At 48.0% G+C, this 23606-nt stretch overlaps 1 protein-coding gene across 4 annotated transcripts; it reads left to right on the top strand.

The window, feature by feature from the left end:
• Positions 1-598: 598 nt before the first annotated feature.
• On the top strand, positions 599-4554 carry RETREG2 (reticulophagy regulator family member 2; the record flags this gene model as incomplete). 4 transcript variants are annotated; one of them, XM_080720015.1, is made up of 10 exons in its annotated part: positions 599-864; positions 1077-1183; positions 1902-1932; positions 2271-2406; positions 2641-2725; positions 3014-3157; positions 3314-3405; positions 3542-3677; positions 3929-4218; positions 4330-4554. In XM_080720015.1, the coding sequence occupies 10 exons, from the start codon at positions 599-601 to the stop codon at positions 4552-4554; spliced, it is 1512 nt and encodes a 503-aa protein (XP_080576141.1). The 4 variants fall into 4 exon arrangements, with proteins under 4 accessions (XP_080576141.1, XP_080576140.1, XP_080576139.1 ...); XM_080720014.1 differs by having other exon boundaries at positions 3314-3408; XM_080720013.1 differs by having other exon boundaries at positions 3929-4554.
• Positions 4555-23606: the final 19052 nt, after the last annotated feature.

Below are 23606 nucleotides of genomic sequence, written 5' to 3'. Positions count from 1 at the left end.
CGCCCACAATCTCACGCTGGGGGGCCTGGGGATGGAGGGAGCGCGCGGGGGGCGGGGGTTAGGGAAAGAGAAAAGGAGCAACTTTTCTGAGTGGGTGACGCTGTTTTGGAGTCTGTCACGCGCAGTTTGTTTACCCGCTGAGGGGAGGGAACAGGAAGAACCAGTGCGCTGAGGGTGGAGTACAGAGGCGGCCGCCGCCCATCCCGGCAGCAGCGGGGCAGCCGCAGGTCCTAAGGGGCGCGGGGCCCCGGGGAGCCCGCCTCCTGCCCCTCCAGGCCGGGCCACACGGAGGGAAGCGGCCGGCATCAGAACCCTCGGCCGCCCTGCCGACCACGGCAGAATAACGCGGGCAGCGCAGACCGGACCTGCCCCGGCGTCCGGGCTGGGAGCCGCGCTAGCACCTGCGGCGCGGCGGGGTCTCGGCCGCGCTCCGCGCATGCGCGGGCTCCCATCCGGGCGGTTGGGCCGCGTCACGTGACAGGGCCGCCGCGCGTCACGTGACGCCGTCCGCAGCCTCGGCTCTCCTGGGCTTGCGCCCCCGGCGGCGGCCGCGCAGCCCCGGCTCCTCGCGGGCTCGGGCGGCGGCTGCGACGGGGCGATGGCGAGCGGCGGCGGCGGCGGCGTTAATGCCGGCGCGGGCGGCGGCCCGGGGCTGGGCCTGGGGCTGAGCCTGGGCATGGGCGAGGCCACCGGCGAGGCGGAGGAGGAGGCGGCCACGGCCGAGGCGGTGGGACGCCTGGCCACGGCGCTGTGGCTGCGGCTCCGCGGCTGGGAGGCGGTGCTGGCGACGGCGCAGCGGCTGCTGGTGTGGGAGAAGCCGCTGCACAGCCTGGTGACGGCGGCCGCGCTCAACGGCCTCTTCTGGTAACGGCAGGAGGAGGGGCGGGGCCGGCTGCGCGGGCGGGGGCGGGCTGTCACCTGGCCCGGTGACCCGCCCCCGGGTCGCTCCATCCCTCCATCTCTGGGTGGCGAGCTAGGCCTGGACGTGTCCGCTCCCCAGCTGCGCTTTTCAGCCTTTGCGATGGACGCGGGAGCCTCTCGCCCACTCCTCGCTGAGCTGCCTGTCTCCCTGTAAGGTTGCTGTCCTCCTCGTCCCTCCGGCCCATCTTCCTCCTGAGCATCTCACTTTTGGCCTATTTTCTGCTGGATCTCTGGCAGCCTCGCTTCCTCCCTGATGTTTCAGGTGAGTGTTTCTGCATTCAGGAAGCACTTGTCCTGTGCTTGCTTTGTGCCAGACCCAACTGCGTGATGGTGAGGGGAAGGTACAGCAGACCTTGACAGGTACAGCAGACCACTTGCCTCCCAGGTACACTCCCCACCACCCCCTATTTAGGAAATTTCCTGAAACGAGAATTGCCCCCTTTTTCCCAAAAACTAATGTTCCTGTGAGGGTAGTGGTTAAGATTGGAGTTGGCAGCCAGATTGCCCGGGTTCCATGCCCTGTTCTGCCCTCAGGGTGATACAGCCTGGGAAACAGTTTCTGCCTCAGTTTCCTATCTATAAAACATAGATGGTGGACCTTACTTAAGAAAGAAGTGAGGGTTAAGTGAATCAGTATGTGTTACACGATTATGGAGATGCTTTACTGCTGTTAAAAGTTGTACAAATATTAGTCCACTGCTTTTCTTATTTTCCGTATATGTAATGTGCATTTTGGGACAACTAGGTATCAGATCGTTTATGGGTTAGTTTGAAATGTAAACACGAATAAGGTGTGGTTTTTGTGTTCGAAAAGCGTAAAATCTAAAAAAAGGAGACAAGTAGTGAAAAACAACATGTAATATGCCATGTCTGAAAAAAAGTGCTTTTGGACTGTAGAGGAGGTCCAACAATTTCTGCCTCGTGGAGTGTTTCCCAGTGCCCCTACGACTCAGTAATGTGTTGCCCTTATCTTTCCATAGCCTCAACCCCAGAGGAACCACACTCTGACAGGTGAGTACAGGCCAACTCCTGAACATAGGTGCCCAAATTCAGTCTTGCATGCTGGTGTTGATGTCACCAGTAAGAGGGACATTTCTGCAGCTTCCACAAACACAGGCCCCAGCATAGTGAAGAGCCTGGTAACAAGTCACTTTTCCTGGGCCTGGGCTCTTGTGTTGGTATGGCTTTTGAGGCAGAGAGTTGGGTGGGCTTCAGGACCAGGACAGTCCCCCTTGGGGAGGTGGGATTTTCTACTTCCTTAGACTGAAGATATCAGCAATCTTAGAGGGATTCAAGTGCTTAGAAAGCTGGTGTCTGAGGCCTCCAAGGGTTATGTCGTGTCTCCCCAGTGAGGGTGCGGGGTCAGGCGCCCGGCCGCACCTGCTGAGTGTGCCCGAGTTGTGCAGATACCTGGCTGAGAGCTGGCTCACCTTCCAGATTCACCTGCAAGAGCTGCTGCAGTATAAGAGGCAGAATCCAGCTCAGGTAATCTTCCCCATGCCCTGAAGCAGTTCCTCAAGCCAGGGTTGGGTAGTGAGCAGTGTCTATTTCCAACTCCCTCAATTGGTGGTCTTGAGCATTCTCTTGACTAGACTAGATCGCGGAATTCCTAGCTGAAATACCATTCTTTCACCAGCTGAACAGTAGTTTTTTACCTGGACAAGTAGGGTACAAAGGTCAGCCCACTGTTTTTCACAGACCCCGTGCTCTTCTCTGCAGTTCTGTGCTCGAGTATGCTCTGGCTGTGCTCTGCTGGCCGTGCTGGGACACTATGTTCCAGGGATTATGATCTCCTACATTGTCTGTGAGTAGATGCTACCCCTGCCCTCCCCCAAGCCCTCTCCTTTCCATGACTGATCTAGAAGGAGGATGGCAGGCACTCTGCTCAGTTACCCATTTGTGGAGGTTTCCAGGGGGATGCTCTAGAAGATCCCTATTAACAGGAGTCATTCAGGAAGGAGGGCAGTAGACACAGAGGGGAAAGGGTAGAACTGTCTTGGCTTCCTTCAGTCCTTCCTGATTAGAGAACAGTTGAACGAAGGTTCTCAGGACATTGGCGTAGGGAGCTCTGAGTGCACTTTCTGATCCGTAGTGCTGAGTATCCTGCTATGGCCCCTGGTGGTTTACCACGAGCTGATCCAGAGGATGTACACTCGCCTCGAGCCTTTGCTCATGCAGCTGGACTACAGCATGAAGGCAGAAGCTGATGCCTTGCATCACAAACACGACAAGAGGAGTAAGGGGACTCTTAACCTGGGAGGGAGGAAAGGGAGGGGAGCCTTGGCTCACAGCTTGGGAAACGCCCTGGACTTTAGATCATCTCCAGTTCCTTGGCCCCCTTTGTCCCCCACCATCGTCCTTGTTTTGACACTGCCTTATGGCTCTTCTCCAGAGCGGCAAGGAAAGAATGCACCCCCAGGAGGTGATGAGCCACTGGCAGAGACAGAGAGCGAAAGTGAGGCAGAACTGGCTGGCTTCTCCCCAGTGGTGAGGTCCAGGGGCAATGGGGTCAAATGGAAGGCTGGTGGGACTCTGCCGTCTCTCAGGACAGTGGGAGCCAGGGTTTGGGGGCAGGGTGCCCTTATCCTCTCCTGTTGTGTTTGTCTTGGGTCTGCTGCAGGTAGATGTGAAGAAAACAGCACTGGCTTTGGCCATTACAGACTCAGAGTTATCAGATGAGGAAGCCTCCATCTTGGAAAGTGGTGGATTCTCTGTATCCCGGGCAACGACCCCACAACTGACGGATGTCTCTGAAGGTATGAGGAGCCCTTTGCCCCTCTTGATCTTCCTGTTTCCTATCATGGAACACTGCCTTGGCATCTCTGGTTTCTCATAAATATTTCTTTAGGGAAACTGACCCTCTTAATTTTACTCAAGTCTGGTCCTGAAGACCTTAAGATAAGGCTTGGGCCCGCATTCCAACTCTTAAGTTCTCATTCTTGAACTGATTGGCCATTGTGCCCAATAAAGCAGCAGGCCCATTCCTAAACCTTTGTTCTCTGCACAGATTTAGACCAGCAGAGCCTGCCAAGTGAGCCAGAGGAGGCCCTGAGCCGGGAGCTGGGGGAGGGAGAGGAGGCAGAGCTGGCCCCTCCCGAAGACCTGCTAGGCTCCCCACAGGCCCCCTCAAGGAAAGCCCTGGACTCTGAGGAAGAAGATGTGGCAGCCAAGGGAACCTTGCTTCGGCTCTCGTCCCCTCTTCACTTTGTGAACACGCACTTCAATGGGGCAGGGTCCCCCCAGGATGGCGTGACGTGCTCTCCTGGAGGACCAACGGAGACACTGAGCCCAGAGGCAGTGAGTGGTGACGCCACGGCGCCACCCAGCACCCTGTCACCCCCACTTTGCCTTGCTAAAAGTGACCCCGTTCCCTCCCCCTCCCCCTCCGTGCTCCCATCTCTTCCCCAGGACTCACCCCAGCCCCTGCCTGCCCCCGAGGAAGAAGAGGCACTTGCAACTGAGGACTTTGAGTTGCTGGATCAGGGGGAGTTGGAGCAACTGAATGCAGAGCTGGGCTTGGGCCCAGAGACGCCCCCAGAGCCCCCTGATGCTCCACCCCCTCCTCCCCTGGGGCCAGATGCCCATCCTCTGGTACAGTCAGACCAAGAGGCTCAGGCCACGGTAGAGCCCTGAGCCATAGGGAAGGAGTTGCAGGCGCAGTAGGGCTTCCTGGTTGGGGTGTCGCTGTTTCCTCCTTTGCCTACCACTCTGCAGTGGGGCAGTGAATGGGGAAGCTGGCCTTCACCGGCAGCCAGCCCACCCGCCGCCCGCCCGCCCGCCTGCCCGCCTGCTGTCCTGGGCCTGGTGCAGCACCTGCACCCGGGATTGGTTTTAAGTTTGTAAATAATTTTCCATTTGGGTTGGTGGGTGTGAACAGGGTTAGGGAAGTCCTTCCCACAGCCTGCACTTGCCTCCCTGCCTCATCTCTTCTCATTCCACTGTGTCCCGAGCCCCAGTTGTCTAGCCTTTTCTTTTTCTTCCTTTCCTCAGGGACCTGTGCTGCTCTGCCCTCTTGTCCCACTTGGTTTAGCCCAGGCACTTTATGAGTTTTCTCTCCTGTCCCACGCCCCCCTCAGCTTTATTTCCCTACCGTGTCCTGTCCTTCGCAGCACACCCCCTATCCTTTGCCAGCTCCTTCCCACGGAACTGATCTGGGAGGTAAAGAGTAAACCTGAGGTGCTGGATCAGGCCAGTAGTTCCATCCTTAGGTTGCTGTAGCCTCTGTGACCTCCGTTCACCCTTGCCCTAGTTCAGCCTTTTCATGATACAGGAAAGTAGGGCCCCACAGCACATGAGCCAGCACTGGAGTTGGTGACATGTGCTCCCTCTTGCTGAGATGAGGGGCTTCCTTAATGTCCTGGGGAGAAAGGAAACCTGCTCCTCCAGGCTGTGGGTGGGGACACCCTCCCCCCCCCACTAGGGTCAAGAAGTGAATACAACAGCATCCAAGTGTCAACTGGAAAAATAAAGTGTTGATTGGCTAGAGCTGCTGCCTGCTTGCCTGCCTGCCTCTCCATGAGCTGCTACCTACCTTTACCCCCTCCGCCTCAGTCTTGCTCCTGGCTGTTTATTTACCTTGGTGCAAAACAAGGCCAGACGCAAGAATTACCCAACAACCCTAACTGCCCCTGCGCCATCTCCCCGACTGTGATGTTTGGTGAGATTTAGCATGTGTGAATAAACTGTGCAGGAGGAAATTGCCTTGTCTTCACAATCAATAGAAATTGGAGCCATAACAGTTGTTTTCTGTTGTGTTGCCCACACTTCTAACACTGTCCTCTAAGAGGTCACCCGTCTTCATACTAACAATGCACTCAGCTCTGGTGTGTACTAGGCAGGCCAAATAAGCAGTAGAGGACCTACACATACTGTATCAAAGCTGGTTTGGACCACGGAACACTAAAGAAATATTACCTAACAACGTCGTTAATGCTTAACACGTGTTTGGTGCTGTTATAAGTGCGCTGTATGTATTAACAGGTTTTTTCTCTTCTTACAACTCTAATATTAACTCCATTTTACAGACAAGCTAACTTTCTTGAAAGCCACAAGGTCCAGTAAATGGTGGAGCCAGGACCCAAACCCAAGTATATGGGCTCTGGCAAACATATTTGAACAGTAAAATTGTTAAGAGCACAAATAGGAAGATGCTCAAGGATGCAAGAACTAATTTAATATCTTGGTTTCACAAAAGGTGCAAGTCCACGAAGGGACTCCCTGGCAGCCCTCCTCTTTTGGGAAACAGCCCAGAATGGAGCAGCTGGTCTCCTTTATGAGTTCACACCCTCAGCCTTTGGCCGGAGGCAACATATGCTGTCTTTGAGGTTGACTTCTGCATCACATCTCTCCTGTGAGAATTTTTCTTTTTTCTTTTTTTTTGGGGGGGGTGGTACTGGGGTTCCTGGAAGCCCTTCTACCTCCGGGCTGCACTCCCAGACCTATTTTATATTTTTGAAACAGGGTCTCTTAAGCCAGTGTGGCTGGCTTCGAACCTGCACGATCCTCCTGTCTCCGTCTCCCAAGCGCGGGGATTACAAGCGTGCGCCACCACGCCTGGCTTGTTTGGCATTTTCCCAAAAAAAACTTTTGAGGGTTGGCTGAGGCCTTGTCCTGTGCCATCAAGTGAACATGAACTCCTAATCATCTAGAGATTTCAAAAGATAATGTAAATATAATCAACAAACTGGCAATTTCAGAAAAATAGAATAACCAGTCAGAAATATAATGGCTGGCTGGGCATGTAATGCAGCCCTGTGACCTCTGTATTTGGGAGGCTGAAATAGGATCACAGATTCCCAGTCAGCCTCGGCAATTTAGTGAGGCCCTCCACAACTTACTGAGAACCTCCTGTTTCCAAATTTAAAAAAAAAAAAAAAAAAAGCCGGGCGTGGTGGCGCACGCTTGTAATCCCCGCGCTTGGGAGGCAGAGACAGGAGGATCGCGCAGGTTCGAAGCCAGCCGCGCGCGCTGGCTTAGGAGACCCTGTTTCCAAAAATGAAAATGTAAAAATAGGTCTGGGAGTGTAGCCCGGAGGTAGAAGGGCTTCCAGGAACCCCAGTACCACCAAAAAAAAAAAAAAAAAAAGACTGGGGGTGTGACTCAGAGGTAGAATGCCCCTCTGAGCATTCTACCCACTATCACAAGAAAAAAAAATACACAATGGCTGCTAAATGCCCCACTTTAGTCCATTTTCTTATTAATTTTGTACTTTAAGGATGGAACCAGAATCCTAGTGTTGGATCAAAACATTCCTGTAGATTGTTCCTGACATTTATACTTGTCTGATGGTTGCTACATGTTTTTTTTTACTATTTTTTATGTTATCAGTTGACCTGGCTGATACGCGCCACGCACAAGAAGGCTTTTCCTACAAGCAAAAGAAAAATGAGCAGAAATGTGAAACCTACAGTCAGGCTAAACTAAAATCAACCACAGAAGCATAGGCTGGGGAAAGAAGGGTTGGCTACATACTTATATTAGGATAGGAAACAGTACATTAACTTCATTGAACTTCAGTTTGCTAGAATAGAAAATAGTCTTAAAACAAGGACAGTACTACTTCAGTACTGTGCACAGGTTAGAATACTGCTAGAAGATGATTTGCTATGCAGTGCGCCAAGAAAGGAAGAAGGGAATGAAGCCAAGCATTGGTGGTGCACGCTTGTAATCCCAGCATTTGGGAGGCTAAGACAGGAGGCCTAAAAAAAATAAAAAAGGAACAAGGCTGACAGGAGGAACTGGATTTTCAGGGTTTTTTATTTTCTTTCTTTTTGCCATACTTGGGGCTGAACCCAGGGGCATTCTACCCCCAAGCTACACCCCCAGCCCTATTTTTTTATTCTTTATTTTGAAACAGGGTCTCACTAAGTTGCAGAGGACCTCACTAAGTAGCTGAGGCTGGCCATGAGCCTGTGATCCTCCTGTCTCGGCCTCACAAGTACTGGGATTACAAGTGTGTGAACACGTTTTGTGAAAAAGCAAACTGAAGCCTTTCCCGTAACTTCCAACTAGGTATCCCCACTTGAATGTCCCTTAAGTACCTACTGATAAACAGATCAAAAACTCAGTTCATTTTTTCCCCTTTGAATTCCATCTCCTCCAAATGGAAGGCTTTTCCTGTATTTTTCATCTTGCTCATTGGCACCAGCAACCATGAAGCCTACTGCTTCCTCATCCCACACCCAGAGGAACTCCAGTTGCTGCCAATTTGATGTTCTAATCACTTCTTGAATCAGCTACCTCCATCACAGTCCTGATTTACATTCTCCTCATCTCTGGACAGTTTCCCTGCCCACATTCTTGTCTCTACACAAAATTCACACCCAAGAGAATATCTAGATGGTGATGATGATGATGATGATGATGATGATGATTATTGGTGTCAGGGACTGAACCCGAGGCCTCAGACATGCTGAGCTAATATTCTACCACTGAGTTACCTCCAGCCCCCGCCAATTATTTACTTATTTAGGTACTAGGGATTGAACCCAGCAGAGTTCTACCTCTGAGCTACACCTCTGGACTTTTTAATTAATTAATTAATTTGCGGTACTGGGGATAGAACTCAGGGGCATTCTACCTCCAAGCTACACCCCGGCCCAATTTTTATTCTTTATTTTGAAACAGGGTCTCCCTAAGTGGCAAAAGGCCTCACTAAGTAGCTGAAAGGCTGGCTGCGAACCAGGATCCTCCTGTCTCAGCCTCCCAAATGCTGGGATTACATGCCCGGCTTTTTAATTTTTTTTAAGTGTGTGTGTGGCGGGGTACTGGGGATGGACTCTCTGAGACTAGATTACAGGCATAGGCCACTATGCCTAGCTATTTATTAATTTTTGAAACAGGGCCTTGTTGAATTGTTGAGGGTCTCACTAAGTTTAAGTTAATGAAGCTGGCCTTGAACCTTCAATCTTCCCATCTCAGCCTCTCAAATACTGGGATTTCAGGTGTGCACCATCACACCTGGCTCCCTGGATTATTATTATTTCTCCTCCTCCTCCTTTTCTTTCTTTCCTTCTTTCTTTCTTCCTTTCTTTCTTTCTTTCTTTCCTTTGTTACTGGGGGTGGAACCCAGGAGCATTCTACCTCCGAGCAACATCCCCAGCCCTATTTTTTATTCTTTATTTTTGTTTTGTTTTGGTGGTACTGGGGTTCCTGGAAGCCCTTCTACCTCCAGGCTACACTCCCAGACCTATTTTTATATATTTTTAAATTTGGAAACAGGGTCTCTTAAGCCAGAGAGACAGGCTTCGAACCTGTGCAATCCTCCTGTTTCCGCCTCCCAAGCGTGGGGATTACAAGCGTGCGCCACCATGCCCGGTCTAGTCTTTATTTTGAAACAAGGTCTCATTTTCAAAGGGCCTCACTAAGCTGAGGCTGTCTATGAACCACAATCCTGTCTCAGTCTCCTAAATGCTGGGATTACAAGCATGCACCCCACCCCAGTTTTCCCTGGATTATTTTAAAATATAAATTTAGAGCTAGGCATGGTGGTGCACACCTGTAATTCCAGTTCAGCCATGGCCAGGCCTGATGGCACACGCTTGTAATCCCAGTACTTAGGAGGCTAAGACAGGTTCACAGCCAGCCCCAGCTACTTAATGAGGCCCTCTACAACATAGTGAGACCCTGCTTCAAAATAAAGAATAAAAATAGGGCTGGGGGTGTAGCTTGGAGGTAGAATGCCCCTGGGTTCTATCCCCAATACTGAAAAAGAAAGAAAGAAAGAAAAGAAAGAAAGAAAGAAAGAAAGAAAGAAAGAAAGAAAGAAAGAAAGAAAGATTTCCGCAACTGCATCTTTGACTGCTTGCCATCCACTAGAAGTCAGAACCCTCCCACCCCAGCTCGCACTGTGACAACCAAAGTGCCACTAGACGTTGCTAAATGGTCTGTGGAGGCCAAATCGCCCCCGGTTAGGAACTTCTGATCTGAATCGCACTGCCCTCTGGCTATAAACTTGGAATCCAGAGGTCTGTTTGAATCCTAGTTTTGCCATCTACATACAGATGTTTATGAGCATACATTTCAACAGACTATAAGTTTCCTGGCTGTTCTGCCTTCTAGGTCTCCTCTTTCCCTCCCTGATGAGGTATTCCCATCACAGGATAGGCTTTGTAACTCTCCACGGTCACGCCTCACCTTGGCTCCTGTGTCTGCAATATGTTTCTCTGCTTTTGACCTCACCAAAATTGATTCACTTTTTTTTTTTTTTTCTATACTGGGGATGGAACCCAGGGGTGTTCTACCTCTGAGCTACACCCCCAGCCCCAGTTTTTACTTTTTTATTTTTATTTTTTATTTTTGTGGGTCTGGGGATGGAACCCAGGGGCATTCAACCTCCGAGCTACACCCCCTGCCCTATTTTTTGTTTTATTCATTATTTTGAAACCAGGTCTCACTGAGTTGCAGAGGCTGTCCCGGAACTGCGATCCTCCGGTCTCAGCCTCCCCAGTGCTGGGATTACAAGCATGCGCCACCACGCCCGGCACTCTTTTTATTTTTGAAACAGTCTCACTGAGTTGCGAAGGGCCTTGCCGAGTAGTTGAGGCTGTCTGCAAATTGCGATCCTCCAGTTTCTGCTTCCCGAATGCTGGGATTACAAGCGGTTTGCGGTAATGGGAATTGAACTCAGGGGCATTCTACCTCTGAGATACACCCCAGCCCTATTTTATTTTATTTTATTTTATTTTATTTTATTTTATTTATTTGGTGGTACTGGGGTTCCTGGAAGCCCTTCTACTTCTACCTCCGGGCTACACTCCCAGACCTATTTTTACATTTTTATTTAGAAACAGGGTCTCCTAAACCAGCGAGCGCAGCTGGCTTCGAACCTGCGCGATCCTCCTGTCTCTGCCTCCCAAGCGCGGGTATAACAAGCGTGCGCCACCACGCCTGGCTTTTTTTTTTTTTTTTTTTTTCCGTGTGTGGTACTGGGAATAAAACCCAGGGCCATTCTACCTCAGCCCTACACCCCCAGCCCTATTTTTTATTCTTTATTTGAAACAGGGTATCACTGCATTGCAAAGGGCCTCACTAAGTAGCCAAACCTGTTCTCAAGCCGCAACCCTCCCATCTCAGCCTCCCGGATGCTGAGATTACAAGTGTGTGGCATCAGGCCTGGCTTTTTAAAATTACATCTGGGCTATACTCCCAGACCTATTTTACACTTTATTTGGACAGAGGGCCTCACTAAGTTGCTGAGGATGAAGCTTATCCTAGGTGAAGGAATCAAAAGGTCTTCCAGAGATGAGATTGAGACGTGGAGCTTGCATTGCATGTGTGGAAGCATGGTTTGGACACTAGACAGCACACAAAGCCTCAAACCTCTTGGAGAGATTTTCACCGAGTGATGGGAGGTGGGTTGGGGAGAAGGTCCAGGCAGCCTTCCTGGTGTGTGTGTGTGTGTGTGTGTGTGTGTGTGTGTGTGTGTGTGTGTGACTGGGAATGGAACCCAGGGGCATTGTACCTCCAAGCTACATCCCCAGCCCTATTCTATTTTTTTTCTTAGTCTTTTAATTTTGAAACAGGGTCTCACTGGTTGCAAATGGCCTTGCTAAGTAGCTGAGGCTGTCCGCAGTCCTCTGGTCTCAGCCTCCGGCATGCTGGGATTACAAGTGTGCACCACCATGTCCGGCAGCCTCCATTATTATTATTATTATTATTATTATTATTATTATTGTTATTATTATTATTATTGTTATTGTGGTACTGGAGTTCCTGGAAAGCCCTTCTACCTCCGGGTTACACTCCCAGACCTATTTTATACCTTTTTACTTTTATTTTTATTATTTATTTATTTATTTATTTATTTATTATATTTTGGTGGTACTGGGGTTCCTGGAAGCCCTTCTACCTCCGGGCTACACTCCCAGACCTATTTTACATTTTTTTATTTGGAAACAGGGTCTCTTAAACCAGCGGGGCTAGCTCCGAACCTGCGCGATCCTCCTGTCTCCGCCTCCCAAGTGCAGGGATTACAAGTGTGAGCCACCACGCCCGGCTACTTTCTTATTTTTGGAAACAGGGTCTCTTAAGCCAGCGCGCTGGCTTTGAACCTGCGAGATCCTGCTGTCTCTGCCTCCCAAGCGTAGGGACCACCACGCCCGGCGCCTCCCTGTTATTAACAGGCAAACCCTTCAGACAATGCAGGATTTGAGGGAGCGACTGCACTCTGTCCTGCCATCCAACAAAAACGAGGACGCTGTCAAGGGCAAACGGCACCGGGTACCCTTACAGCCTGGATGGAAACAAGCCCTCAGCATGGTCTCACCAACCTGACATCCCCGGAATGCTGAAAACCACAGTCATCAACAAAATCTTTCAAAATGCCTGATATGTCAGATTCCTTTTTCTATTGAGTACTGGAGATTGAACCCAGGGGCATTCTACCTCTAAGCTATACCCAAAGCCCTATTTTATTTATTTATTTATTTATTATTATTATTTTTTAAAAATTTGGAACAGGGTCTTGCTAGGCTCATCCTAGCCCTAACCCTTGCTTAATTGCTGAGGCTGGCCTCAAATCTGTGATCTTCCTGTCTCAGCCTGTTACTGAGGAGTCCCCAGGTTTGGGCCTATTGGGGAGCTAAGAAAAGGACAGACCAAATGGGCTGTCCTTTTAGATTAAAAAATGTAGGCCAGGTCTATTGAGGACCTAAAAAAGAGATAGGCCAGATAGGCCATTATTATTAAAAGTGCATTCTACCTCTGAACTATACTCCAAGCCCTATTTTATTCGTTATTTTTGTTTGCTTTTTGCTTCTTGTTTTTTTTTTTTTTTTTTTTTTTTTTGTGGTACTGGGGGTAGAACCCAGGGGCTTTCTACCTCTGGGCTATACTCCCAGATGTATTTTATATTTTATTTGGAAACAGGGTCTCACTAAGTTGCTGAGAGCCTCACTAAGTAGCTGAGGCTGTCTTGGAACCTGTGTGATCCTCCTGTCTCAGTCTCCCAAGCACTGGGATTACAAGCATGCACCACCATGCCCGGCTTTTATTCGTTATTTTGAAACAAGGTCTCACTAAGTTGTAGAGGGCCTCAAGTCGCTGAGGCTGGCCATGAACCTGTGATCCTCCTGTCTCAGCCTCCCAAGTACTAGGATTACAAGCATGCACCACCATGCCTTTTATTTTAAAACTATATTTTCCCTTTCCTTCTCAATTCATCTCCTTTTTGTTTTATTTATTTTGTGGTACTGGGGATGAAACCCCTACACCCCCAGCCCTACTTTTTAGTCTTTATTTTGAAACATGATCTCAACTGAGTTGCAAAGGGCCTCACTAAGTAGCTGGGGCTGTCCTCGAATCACGATCCTCCTGCCTCAGCCTCCCAAATGCTGGGATTACAAGCGTGCGCCACCATACCGGGGTCATATTTTACTTCTCCTATCTTACCTCAAACCTCCCAAGTACTGGGATTACAGACATGCGCCACCAAGTTTGGCTGCCAGATTTCTTACCACTCTTTTTTCAATTTTTTTCCCAACTGTATCAAGCAGCACAATACCACCCTTCCAATTTTATCTCCCAGAAAAATCTGCACACTCCATCTGTCCTGTCTCCTCTCTCCAGGTCAGCCCCTTCCTCTGTCATCTCCCAAGTCGGCTCTCTCTTCCTCGTTGTGTGTGAGGCTGTGTGGAGCGGGGCCTGGGTCCGCGGGCAGGTGCACCACCACTGAGCTGCTCCGTCCTTCACTTCATATTTAACTCAGTCCTTGCCAACTTAACACCAGTCTAGTCTCTGCTCTCTTAGATTCCAGGGTCAACCTTTTGCCCCTCTGCACAAGAAGTCCAGCAATTGCCAGAACCACATGACCTTTTTATCTTGAAAGATAAGAGAGAATGGGAATACTCAGATATTAAGGTTTCATGTCACAGAACATAAGAGAAGACATCCAGATGTTCCTCAGCACAGGACATTACCTCCTTTTAGCAGCCCTCCTGGTGGCTTCCTGGCTTCGTGTGTGTGTGTGTGTGTGTGTGTGTGTGTGTGTGTGTGTGTGTAACTGGGGATGGACCCAGGGGAATTATACCTCTGAGCTACTATATTCTTTATTTTTGAAACAGAGTCTCACGGAGTTGCAAAGGGCCTAAGTAGCTGAGGCAGTTCTTGAACCATGATCCTCCTTTCTCAGCCTCCCTAATGCTGGGGTTTCAAGTGTGCACCACCATGCTCGGCTCCTATTTTTTAATTTTCTTTTTTTTTTTTTTTTGTGGGTCTGAGGATGGAACCCAGAGGCATTTGACCTCTGAGCTATACCCCCTGCCCTATTTTTTATTCTTTATTTTGAAACAGGGTCTCACTAAGTTGCGAACGGCCTAAGTAGCTGAGGCTGTCCACAAACCGCGATCCTCTTGTCTCAGCCTCCCAAATGCTGGGTGGTATTACAAGCATGCGCCACCAGGCCCAGCCCCCTGGCTTTTATTTATTTATTTATTTATTTAGTTAGTTAGTTATTTTGCAGGACTGGGGAATAGAACCCAGTTCTCAGAGGAGCAACATCCCCAACACTCTTTTTTAGTCTTTTTTATTTTTGAAACAGAATCTCACTGAGTTGTGGAGGGCCTAGCTAAGTAGCTGAGGCTGTCCGAGAACTGCGATCCTCTGGTCTCTGCCTCCCACATGCTGGGATTACATGCGTGGGCCATCACATCCAGCTTATTTTTTATTTTGAAATAGAGTCTCACCAAGTTGCTGAAACTGACCTTGTACCCAAGATGCTTCTGTTTTAGCCTCCCAAGTACTGGGATTATAGGCATGTGACACCACACCCAGCTCTGTGGTTATATTTTTTAGTGATAAGAGCTATCTTTGTTTTGTAAGTATACCTTTTCATAGTTTCTTACTCCTGTGTGTTAAAGTTAAAAATTCTGCCATCTGAAGATACTGTATTAATTTGTTAATATGTTATATTCAGGTATTGCTATAATAGAGTTAACTTTTAACACTTCCTGCAGTAAGCTGGATGTCTCCCCAAACTCCATTTGTATCTTTGCTTTCTTTCTTTCTTTCTTTCTTTCTTTCTTTCTTTCTTTCTTTCTTTCTTTCTCTTTCCTTTTTGGCATTACTGAGGATGGAACCCAGGAGTATTCTACCTCCAAGCTACATTCCTGGTCCTATTTTTAGTCTTTATTTTGAGACAGGATCTGAGTTGCAAAGGGCCTAAGTAGCTGAGGCTGGCTGCGAACTGTGATCCTCCTGTCTCAGCCCCCCAAATGCTGGGATTACGAGCATGTGCCACCACGCCCAGCTAGGTCTCTGTCTTTCATGGTAGAGACTTTTCTCTAACTCTGGTTTGCTCCTTTCCTCCTCCTCCTCCTCCTCCTCCTCCTCCTCCTCCTCCTCCTCCTCTTCCTTTTCTTTGTGTGTGTGGTACTGGGGATTGAACCTAGGGATATTGTACCTCTGAGCTACACCCCAACCCTATTTTGTTGTTGTTGTCTTGCAACAGAGTCTCGTGAGGTTGCTGAGAGCCTCAATACACTGCCGAGGCTGTCCCTAACCCATGATCCTCCTGTCTCAGTCTCCCAAGTACTGGGATTGCACGTGTGAGCCACCACACCGGCTGCTCCTTCGTAATTAAGGACTTTAAAGCCCAACTGAGGGCTGGGAGTGGAGCTCCATGGTGGAGTACTTGCCTAGCAATGTGTGAGCTCCACGTTTGATCCCTAGCACTGAAAGAAAACACAGACACAAACAGCAACAACTCAAGGCCAGCTGAATGTCCTCTAGGACTCGATGGCTGGCATTTTCCCCTGCAGGTAATGTAATAGAGACAGCCATTCCACTGGGAGTCCCCAGGGCCAGCTTCCGTGGGTCTTTCCTCTTAGTCTGGCAGACCCCCGGGGAAGAACCCCACAGTCTCCAGCCCGGAGCACTGGTCTGGCTGCCAGTGCTCTAGAAGCCGGGGAAAGGAGACTGCGGTTCTTCACCTGTCCACCCTCCCTGAGCCCTGAGTCCCGCTGGCTTACTCTGCGGAGAGTATGCCTCCTGCTGCCTTTGGGATGGGGAGGAGCAATCACCTGGCAGCCTAGGCTAGAGAAGGAAACCTAGGGCTGTAAATGCTCCTTAGATAGACTTTGAAGTCCTTTAATATGGTCTGTCCCCTCTGAAACTTTTGCTGAAATGCAATACCCATTGTGGGTATAGCCCAGTGGTAGAGCACTTGTCACCAAACATGGACAAAGCCCTGGGTTTGATCTGCAGCACCAAAAAGAAAAAAGAAAAAAAAAGAAGGAAGAAAGAGAGGAAGAAAGGGAGGGAGGGAAGTAGGAATTGCCAGGCGTTGTGGCTCACACTTGTAATACTAGTATTTGGGAGTCTAAGACAGGAGGATTGCAGGTTTGAGGCCAGCATCAGCAACTCAGTGAGGCCCTCTGCAGCTTAGTGAGACCCTGTTTCAAACTAAAAGAATGAAAAATAGGGCTGGGAGTATACCTCGGAGGTAGAATGCCCCTGGGTTCCATCCCCAGTAGAGAAAAAAAAAAAGTGAATCAAACTTGGTGAGGTCAAAAATAGAGAAACATGTTTCAGACACAAAGAGCCAATGGAGAGTTACAAAGCTTATTCACCACAGAAAGAAAGAAAGAAAGAAAGAAAGAAAGAAAGAGAAAGATAGATAAAGAGTAGAAATCTAATCCTCATTAAGAGGTGGAGACAGGAACGTTAAGAACTAATTAGGACTCTTTCCTCATGAATGGTTACCTGGTCATCTCTCCAGTGGGTCAGCTATAAGAGCCAGTTTGCTGGGTCTCTCCGGTGCTTCCTGTCCCTCAGAGCCTCAGGAATCTGCTAGCCAGATGCCATCGCTAGATGCAGGCCCCTCAACTTTGGACCAGAAGAAATCTCTCTATAATAATTTACCCTGTCTGGTTTTGTGTTATTAGCAACATGAGACCAAGACAGACTCTGTGTGTGTGTGTGTGTGTGTGTGTGTGTGTGTGTGTGTGTGTGTGTGTGAGAGAGAGAGAGAGAGAGAGAGAGAGAGAGAGCGCGCGATACTGAGGATTGAACCCAAAGGCATTCTACCTCTGAGTTACCCCAACCCTACTTTTAATTCGGAGACAGAATCCAGGATCCTGCTAAGTTGCTGAGAGCCTCTTTAAGTTGCTGAGGCTGTCCTCGAACCTGTGATCCTCTGTCTCAGCCTCCCAAGTACTGGGATTACAGGAATGTGCCACCATGCCCAGCCTAAACTGTACTTCTTATCATGAGTCAAAGTTGAAATGTTTGATGTTTCAAAACAAAAATAAAATAGGTCAGTGGGGCGTGGTGGTGCACGCTTGTAATTCCAGCATTGGGGAGGCCAAGACAGGAGGATCACAGTTCTCAGACAGCCTCAGCTACTTAGTGAGGCCCTTTGCAACTCAGTGAGACACTGTTTCAAAATAAAGAATAAAAAATAGGGCAGAGGTGTAGCTCGGAGGTAGAATGCCCCTGGGTTCTACCCCCAGTTCTGTAAAAATAAATAATAAATAAATAAATAAATAAATAAATAAAAAATAGGGCTGAGGGTGTAGCTCAGAAGTAGAACACCCCTGGGCTCAATACCTAGTGTCAAGAGAAAAAAAAATTAAATTTTGAGATAGGTCTCACGAGGTTGTCTAAGCTAGCCTGATCCTCCTGCTTCAACCTCCCAAGTATCTGGGCTTATAGGCATGTTACCTTGCCTAGCTCACTTTAAATTAGTTGTTCCCAATTTTTTTTTTTTTGGTAGTAGGTAGTACTGGAGATTGAACACAGAGGCACTCTATCTCCAAGCTACACCCCCAGCCCTATTTTTTATTCTTTATTTTGAAACAGAGTCTGTCTCATTAAATTGCAGAAGGTCTTACTAAGTCGCTGCGGCTGGCCGTGAACCTGCTACCCTCCTGTTCGAGCCTCCCAAATCTTTACTATCAGATAAATCTTTACTGGCTTCCTAAATCTTTACTATCAGATACTGAACAACTTGGGGGTAGAGAACATAATTTACCCACCTTTCCTGGACTCAGAGCCTACTACAAGATCTGATAAAACATAGTCAATATTTAGTGAATTGAATATATTTTGAATCATTTTGTAACTTGTAAAGTCATATGAATTTGAGCTATTTGCCTAAATTAGTAGTCTAAATTTACTCCCAAGAGTGCTAGAGCAAACGGCTGAGTATTGTCACAAATGTCTATCACACCCCAGAGAGCAAGGCAAACCTCAGCAGGGCAGTCATGCTGGCCTCCTAGTTAGTCTCCTGGGATCTGAAGCCAGCTCCAGTTAAACAGCTTCCCCATCCTGCTAATCTTACTTAGATATTAAGTACCTCGTACTGATAGGTATTTGACTTTGTGTGTGTGTGTGTGGTACTGGGGATGAAACCTAGGGCATTCTATCTCCTAGCTACACCCCCAGCGCTATTTTTTATTCTTTTTTTTTTTCTTTTGCAGTTCTGGGGATGAAACCCAGGGACATTCGACCTTTGAGCTACAGGGTCTCACTAAGTTGCGGAGGGCCTCACTAAGTAGCTGAGGCTGTCTGCGAACCCAGATCCTCCTGTCTCAGCCTCCCAAATTCTGGGATTACAAGCGGGCGCCACCACGCCTGGCTCCTATGTTTTATTCTTTATTTTGAAACAGGGTGTCACTGAGTTGCAAAAGGTCTCACTAAGTAGCAGAGGCTGTCCTTGAACTGCGTCCCTCCTGTCAGGCTCCCAAATGCTGGGATTACAAGTGTGCGCCACCACGCCCAGAAGTATTTAAATATTGATAACCCGTGGAGTCATTTTTCATGAACATTTTGGGAAAATCTTCACTTATGCTTCCTCTTCCGGGTAAGGAAGTTATAGAGTAGATGGGAGGGGATGGTGTTATATAACAGAAAGAGCACAGGAATCATGGGCTATTCAAAAATCCCAGGCCAGCCGGGCGTGGTGGCGCACGCTTGTAATCCCCGCACTTGGGAGGCAGAGACAGGAGGATCGCGCAGGTTCGAAGCCAGCCGCGCGCGCTGGCTTAGGAGACCCTGTTTCCAAATAAAAATGTAAAAATAGGTCTGGGAGTGTAGCCCGGAGGTAGAAGGGCTTCCAAGAACCCCAGTACCACCAAAATAATAAAATAAAATAAAAAATAAAAAATCCCAGTCCAGATCCATAAGCAGGTAACTAACTCCACTTCAACCTCAATGTGCATAGGACGGGGGCAAAGGCAACCTATCCTCACTTTCACCTTGTTTGCTTTAAACCTGCTGAAGCTGAAATAAGCGGTGTTTGGCTAAGCCAGGTAGGTGGCACACACTTGTAATCCCAGCTCTTGGGAGGCTGAGAGAGGAGGACCGCAGGTTCCAGGACAGCCTCAGGAAGTAGTGAGACTCATCAACCTAGAGAGACCCTGTTTCAAAATTTAAAAATAGGGCTGGGGGTGTAGCTTGGGGGTAGAATGCCCCTGGGCTCAATCCCCAGTCACACACACACACACACACACACACACACACACACACCCCACACGGTTGGCCATGACTCCATCTGCTGATTTGTAGAGAAGCCCATGTCTGCTGTCCCAATGAAAGCTGCAGGTCAGAGTTACCCAGAGCTGCTGCACAAAAGCTGCTTAGCAGGTCTGGGTATGCTTTGTCGGTCTACAATAAAAGAGATTTAAAAACTGCTCGATTGTTAATGGATATCTTCTGAAACAGCTGTACAGATTGCCAACTGTTATTGGATTTCTCTCAGTGTTTTTCTTTATTCCTTTATTCTGGAAGCAAGGAACTAATATCCAAACTCTGTACGGGGGAATGGTGACTTTGGTTTATGCATCACTCTGTAAATCTGGGGAAGACAGTATCAGTCAGTGGCTGTTAACACAAATTGCTGTTTGGAAGACAGCCATCAGTGGGGAAAGGTTCTGCCTAAGAAGAGAAACTGTGTGAGCTTCCTTCTCTCTGTAGGCGTGGGGGTCTCTGAGGTGAGGCACTCTGTTATAGCAGTTAAAATATTCTGGCTCCAGGGATGGGAGTGTAGCTGAATGGTAAAGTGCTTGCTTCCCTGAGTGTGGTCTCTGAGTGTGAGGCCCTGGGTTTGATCTTCAATGCTGAAAAGGAGGAGGAGGAGGAGGAAAAAAATTCTGGCTCATATTCAAGAGAGAGAGCTCCACAGATTTTTGTTTTGTAGTTCTCCAAGCCTTGGTTATTTAGACATTCAATTCATAGCCTGGGAGAGAGGCAATGTTTGTCTTTGTTTTGTCAGTTCTATTCAAGGTTTTCCCAACTGAAAGCCTTCAATTCTTTTATTTTATTTCATTTTATTTGTGGTACTGGGGTTGGAACCCAGAGGCTTTCTACCTCTGGCCTATACTACTAGACCTATTTTCTATTTTATTTGGAAACAGGGTCCCACTAAGTTGCTGAGAGCCTCACTAAGTAGCTGAGGCTGGCTTCGAACCTATGTGATCCTCCTGTCTCAGCCTCCCAAGCACTGGGATCACAAGCGTGCGCCACCACGCCTGGCTGAAAACCTTCAATTCTAAAGTCATTGAGGAAGGTAGATTGAAAAAGAAGAAGAAAAAATAGAATTATTGAAACCGATTCGTTATGCTTTAACTTGAAAACAATATTGAAAATCTGACAGCTGTTTATTAAAACAAAGTAAGGAGCTGGTTGTGGTGGCACATGCTTGTAATCCTGGTAATTGGAAGGCTGAGACAGGAGGATGGCACAGGTTCGAAGCCAGCCTCAGATACTTAGTGAGACTCTCAGCAACTTAGTGAGACTGTTTCCAAATAAAGTATAAAATAGGTCTGGGAGTATAGCCGGGAGGTAGAAAAAGCCCCTGAGTTCCACCGTCCCAGTACCACCAAAAAATAAATAAATAATAAAACGGACTAAAAAAGCCGGGCGTAGTGGCATACACTTGTAATCTCAGCATTTGGGAGACTGAGATAGGATGATCATGGTTCATGGCCTCAGCTCCTTAATGAGGCCCTTTGCAACTCAGAGAGACCCTGTTTCGAAATAAAGAATAAAAAATAGGGCTGGGAGTGTAGCTTGGGGGTAGAATGCCCCTGAGTTCCATCCCCAGTACCACACACACACAAAGTAGAGGCTGAGGCATAGCTTGGAAGTAGAATGTCCCTGGGTTCAATTCCCAGTACTGTAAACACACACACACTCACTCACTCACTCACAAAACTTAAGAACAGTAAATACAATAGTATTACAGTATAACATCATTGTATCGGAATTCTTTCCAGATCTATAAGAGGAGAGTTTCCAAGAAGATTGGGGAGCTCGGCCATCATACTCGACAGCTGCCGCCAAAGCCACCCCCATATATGGATGGTAAACCAGCAAAAAAGTTCCAACTAGGAGAACCACATGCACCTCCCTCCCTTTCTTCTTGGTACTAGGAATTAAATCAAAGGCCTCATACATGCTAGCCAAGTACTTTACCACTGAGCTACACTCCCAGCACCTCAAAGGCTCCCCCCCCCCACCTCTCTCTCTCTCTCTCTCTCTCTCTCTCTCTCTCTCTCTCTCTCTCTCTTTTTCTGTACTGGGGATGGAACCCAAGGGCATTCTACCTCTGAGCTATACCCCCTCTCCTATTTTTTTATTCTTTATTTTAAAACAAGGTCTCACTGAGTTGCAAAGGACCTCACTAAGTAGCTGAGGCTATCCTCCAATCGTGATCTTCCGTCTCAGCCTCCCAGATGCTGGGATTACAAGCGTGCGCCACCATGCCTGGCTCAAAGGCTCATCTTTGTTGAGATCAGCTGCTACAATAGCTGTATCTGAAATGAAGTTTGGTTAGCGAAGTACACAACCTTGTTAACAAAGACCTCTACTCTTGCATAACAAGAGCGCTGCGTGGTCCAGGGCTGGCTGGCTCATCGGCCTGGGTCTTTCCCACTTTTCTCTTTGCCTCCTCAGGATGTTGACTTGTCCTCACTGCCTTGTTCTGCTCATGGCCATAAACTGGCTGCCTGAGGGCCGCGTGTCACCGGTAATATTCAGAGCACAAATAAAATTATCCAAACAGTATGCACATACAAGAATTTTATATAAATCAATCATTAATGAAGGGGCTGATTAATAATACACAGCTTGTAATCCCGGCTCTTGGGAGGCTGAGACAGGAGGATCATGCAGGTTCCAAGCCAGCCTCATCTACTTAGTGAGGCTCTCAGCAACTAAGACCCTGTCTCCAAATAAAGTATAAAATAGGTCTGGGAATATAGCCTGGAGGTAGAAAAGCCCCTGGGTTCCACCCCTAGTACAAAACAAAACAAAACAAAACAAAACAAAACAGAGTTCTCTGAGCATTTTCTGAAAAGAAATATATACACCAATAAGTGAAAAAAATTACTAGGTTAGATACTAAACTGATTACTGTTCTATAGGAGAAAAAACAAATGAAAAGCCCATAATGCATTTGGGGTTCACTTTTTTTTGTGATGCTAGAGATGGAACCTAGAGGTATTCTACCTTCGATCCTCACCCTCAGCCCTACTTTTTATTTTTATTTATTTATTTTGGTGGTACTGGGTTTCCTAGAAACCCTTCTACCCCCAGGATTTGCTCCCAGACCTATTTTTATACTTTTTAAAATTTGGAATCAGGGTCTCTTAAGCCAGCGCTGTCTCCAGTGCTTGTCTCCCAAGCACGGGGATTGCAAGCATGCCCCACCACGCCCGGCTTATTCTTTATTTTTAAACAGGATCTCACTGAGTTGCAAAGGGCCTCACTAAGTAGCTGAGGCTGTTCACGAACCTCGATCCTCCTGTCCCAGCCTCCTAAGTGTGTGCCACCACACCCAGCTATTTATTTATTTTGATGTACTGGGGATGGAACCCAGGTGCGTTCTACCTACAAGCTACACACCCAGCCCTATTTTTTTTTATTCTTTATTTTGAAAATAATGTCTCACTAATTTGCAGAGACCTCACCAAATAGCTGAGGCTGGCCATGAACCTGTGACCCTGTGACCCTCCAGTCTCAGCCACCCAAGTACTGGGATTATAAACTTGCACCACAATGCGTGTTCCTGGGGAATGAATCCATGGGCATTCTACTTCTGAGCTACACCCCCAGTCCTATTTTCCTGTTTATTTTGAAACAGAGTCTCACTCACTAAATTGGGGAGTATCTCACTACACTCAGCTTGCTCTTTTTGTTGTTGTTCTTATTTTTTTCCAGTACTTGGGATGGAACCCAGGGGCCTTTTCTACCTCTGGGCTATACTCCCAGACCTATTTTATATTTTATTTGGAAACAGGGTCTCACTAAGTTGCTGAGAGCCTCACTAACTAGCTGAAGCTGGTTTCGAACCTGTGTGATGCTCCTGTCTCAGCCTCCCAAGGGCTGGGATTACAAGCGTGAGCCAACACAGGCTTGTTATTTTGTTTTGAAACAAGGTCTCCCCTAGGTTGCTGAGAGTTTCACTAAATTGCTGAAGTTGGTCTTGAACCTGCAATCCTCCTGTCTCAGTCTTAGAGCTATGAGGATGTTCAGAAGTAAACCAGGTGTGGTGATGCATGCTTGGAATCCCAGTACTTGGGAAGCTGAGATAGGAGGATTTCAGGTTTGAGGACAACCTCAGCAAGTAATAAGATTCTCATCAACCTAGCAAGACCCTGTTTCAAAATAAATAGTACAAAATAGAGCTGGGGGTGTAGTTCAGAGGTAGAATGCCACTGGGCTCAATCCCCAGTAACACACACACA

The sequence above is a fragment of the Muscardinus avellanarius genome (assembly GCF_963383645.1).
Source record: "Muscardinus avellanarius genome assembly, chromosome: 2".
NCBI lineage: Eukaryota > Metazoa > Chordata > Mammalia > Rodentia > Gliridae > Muscardinus > Muscardinus avellanarius.
The sequence above is the reverse complement of the archived record's forward strand: the minus strand, read 5'-3'. Positions and strand labels throughout refer to the sequence as shown.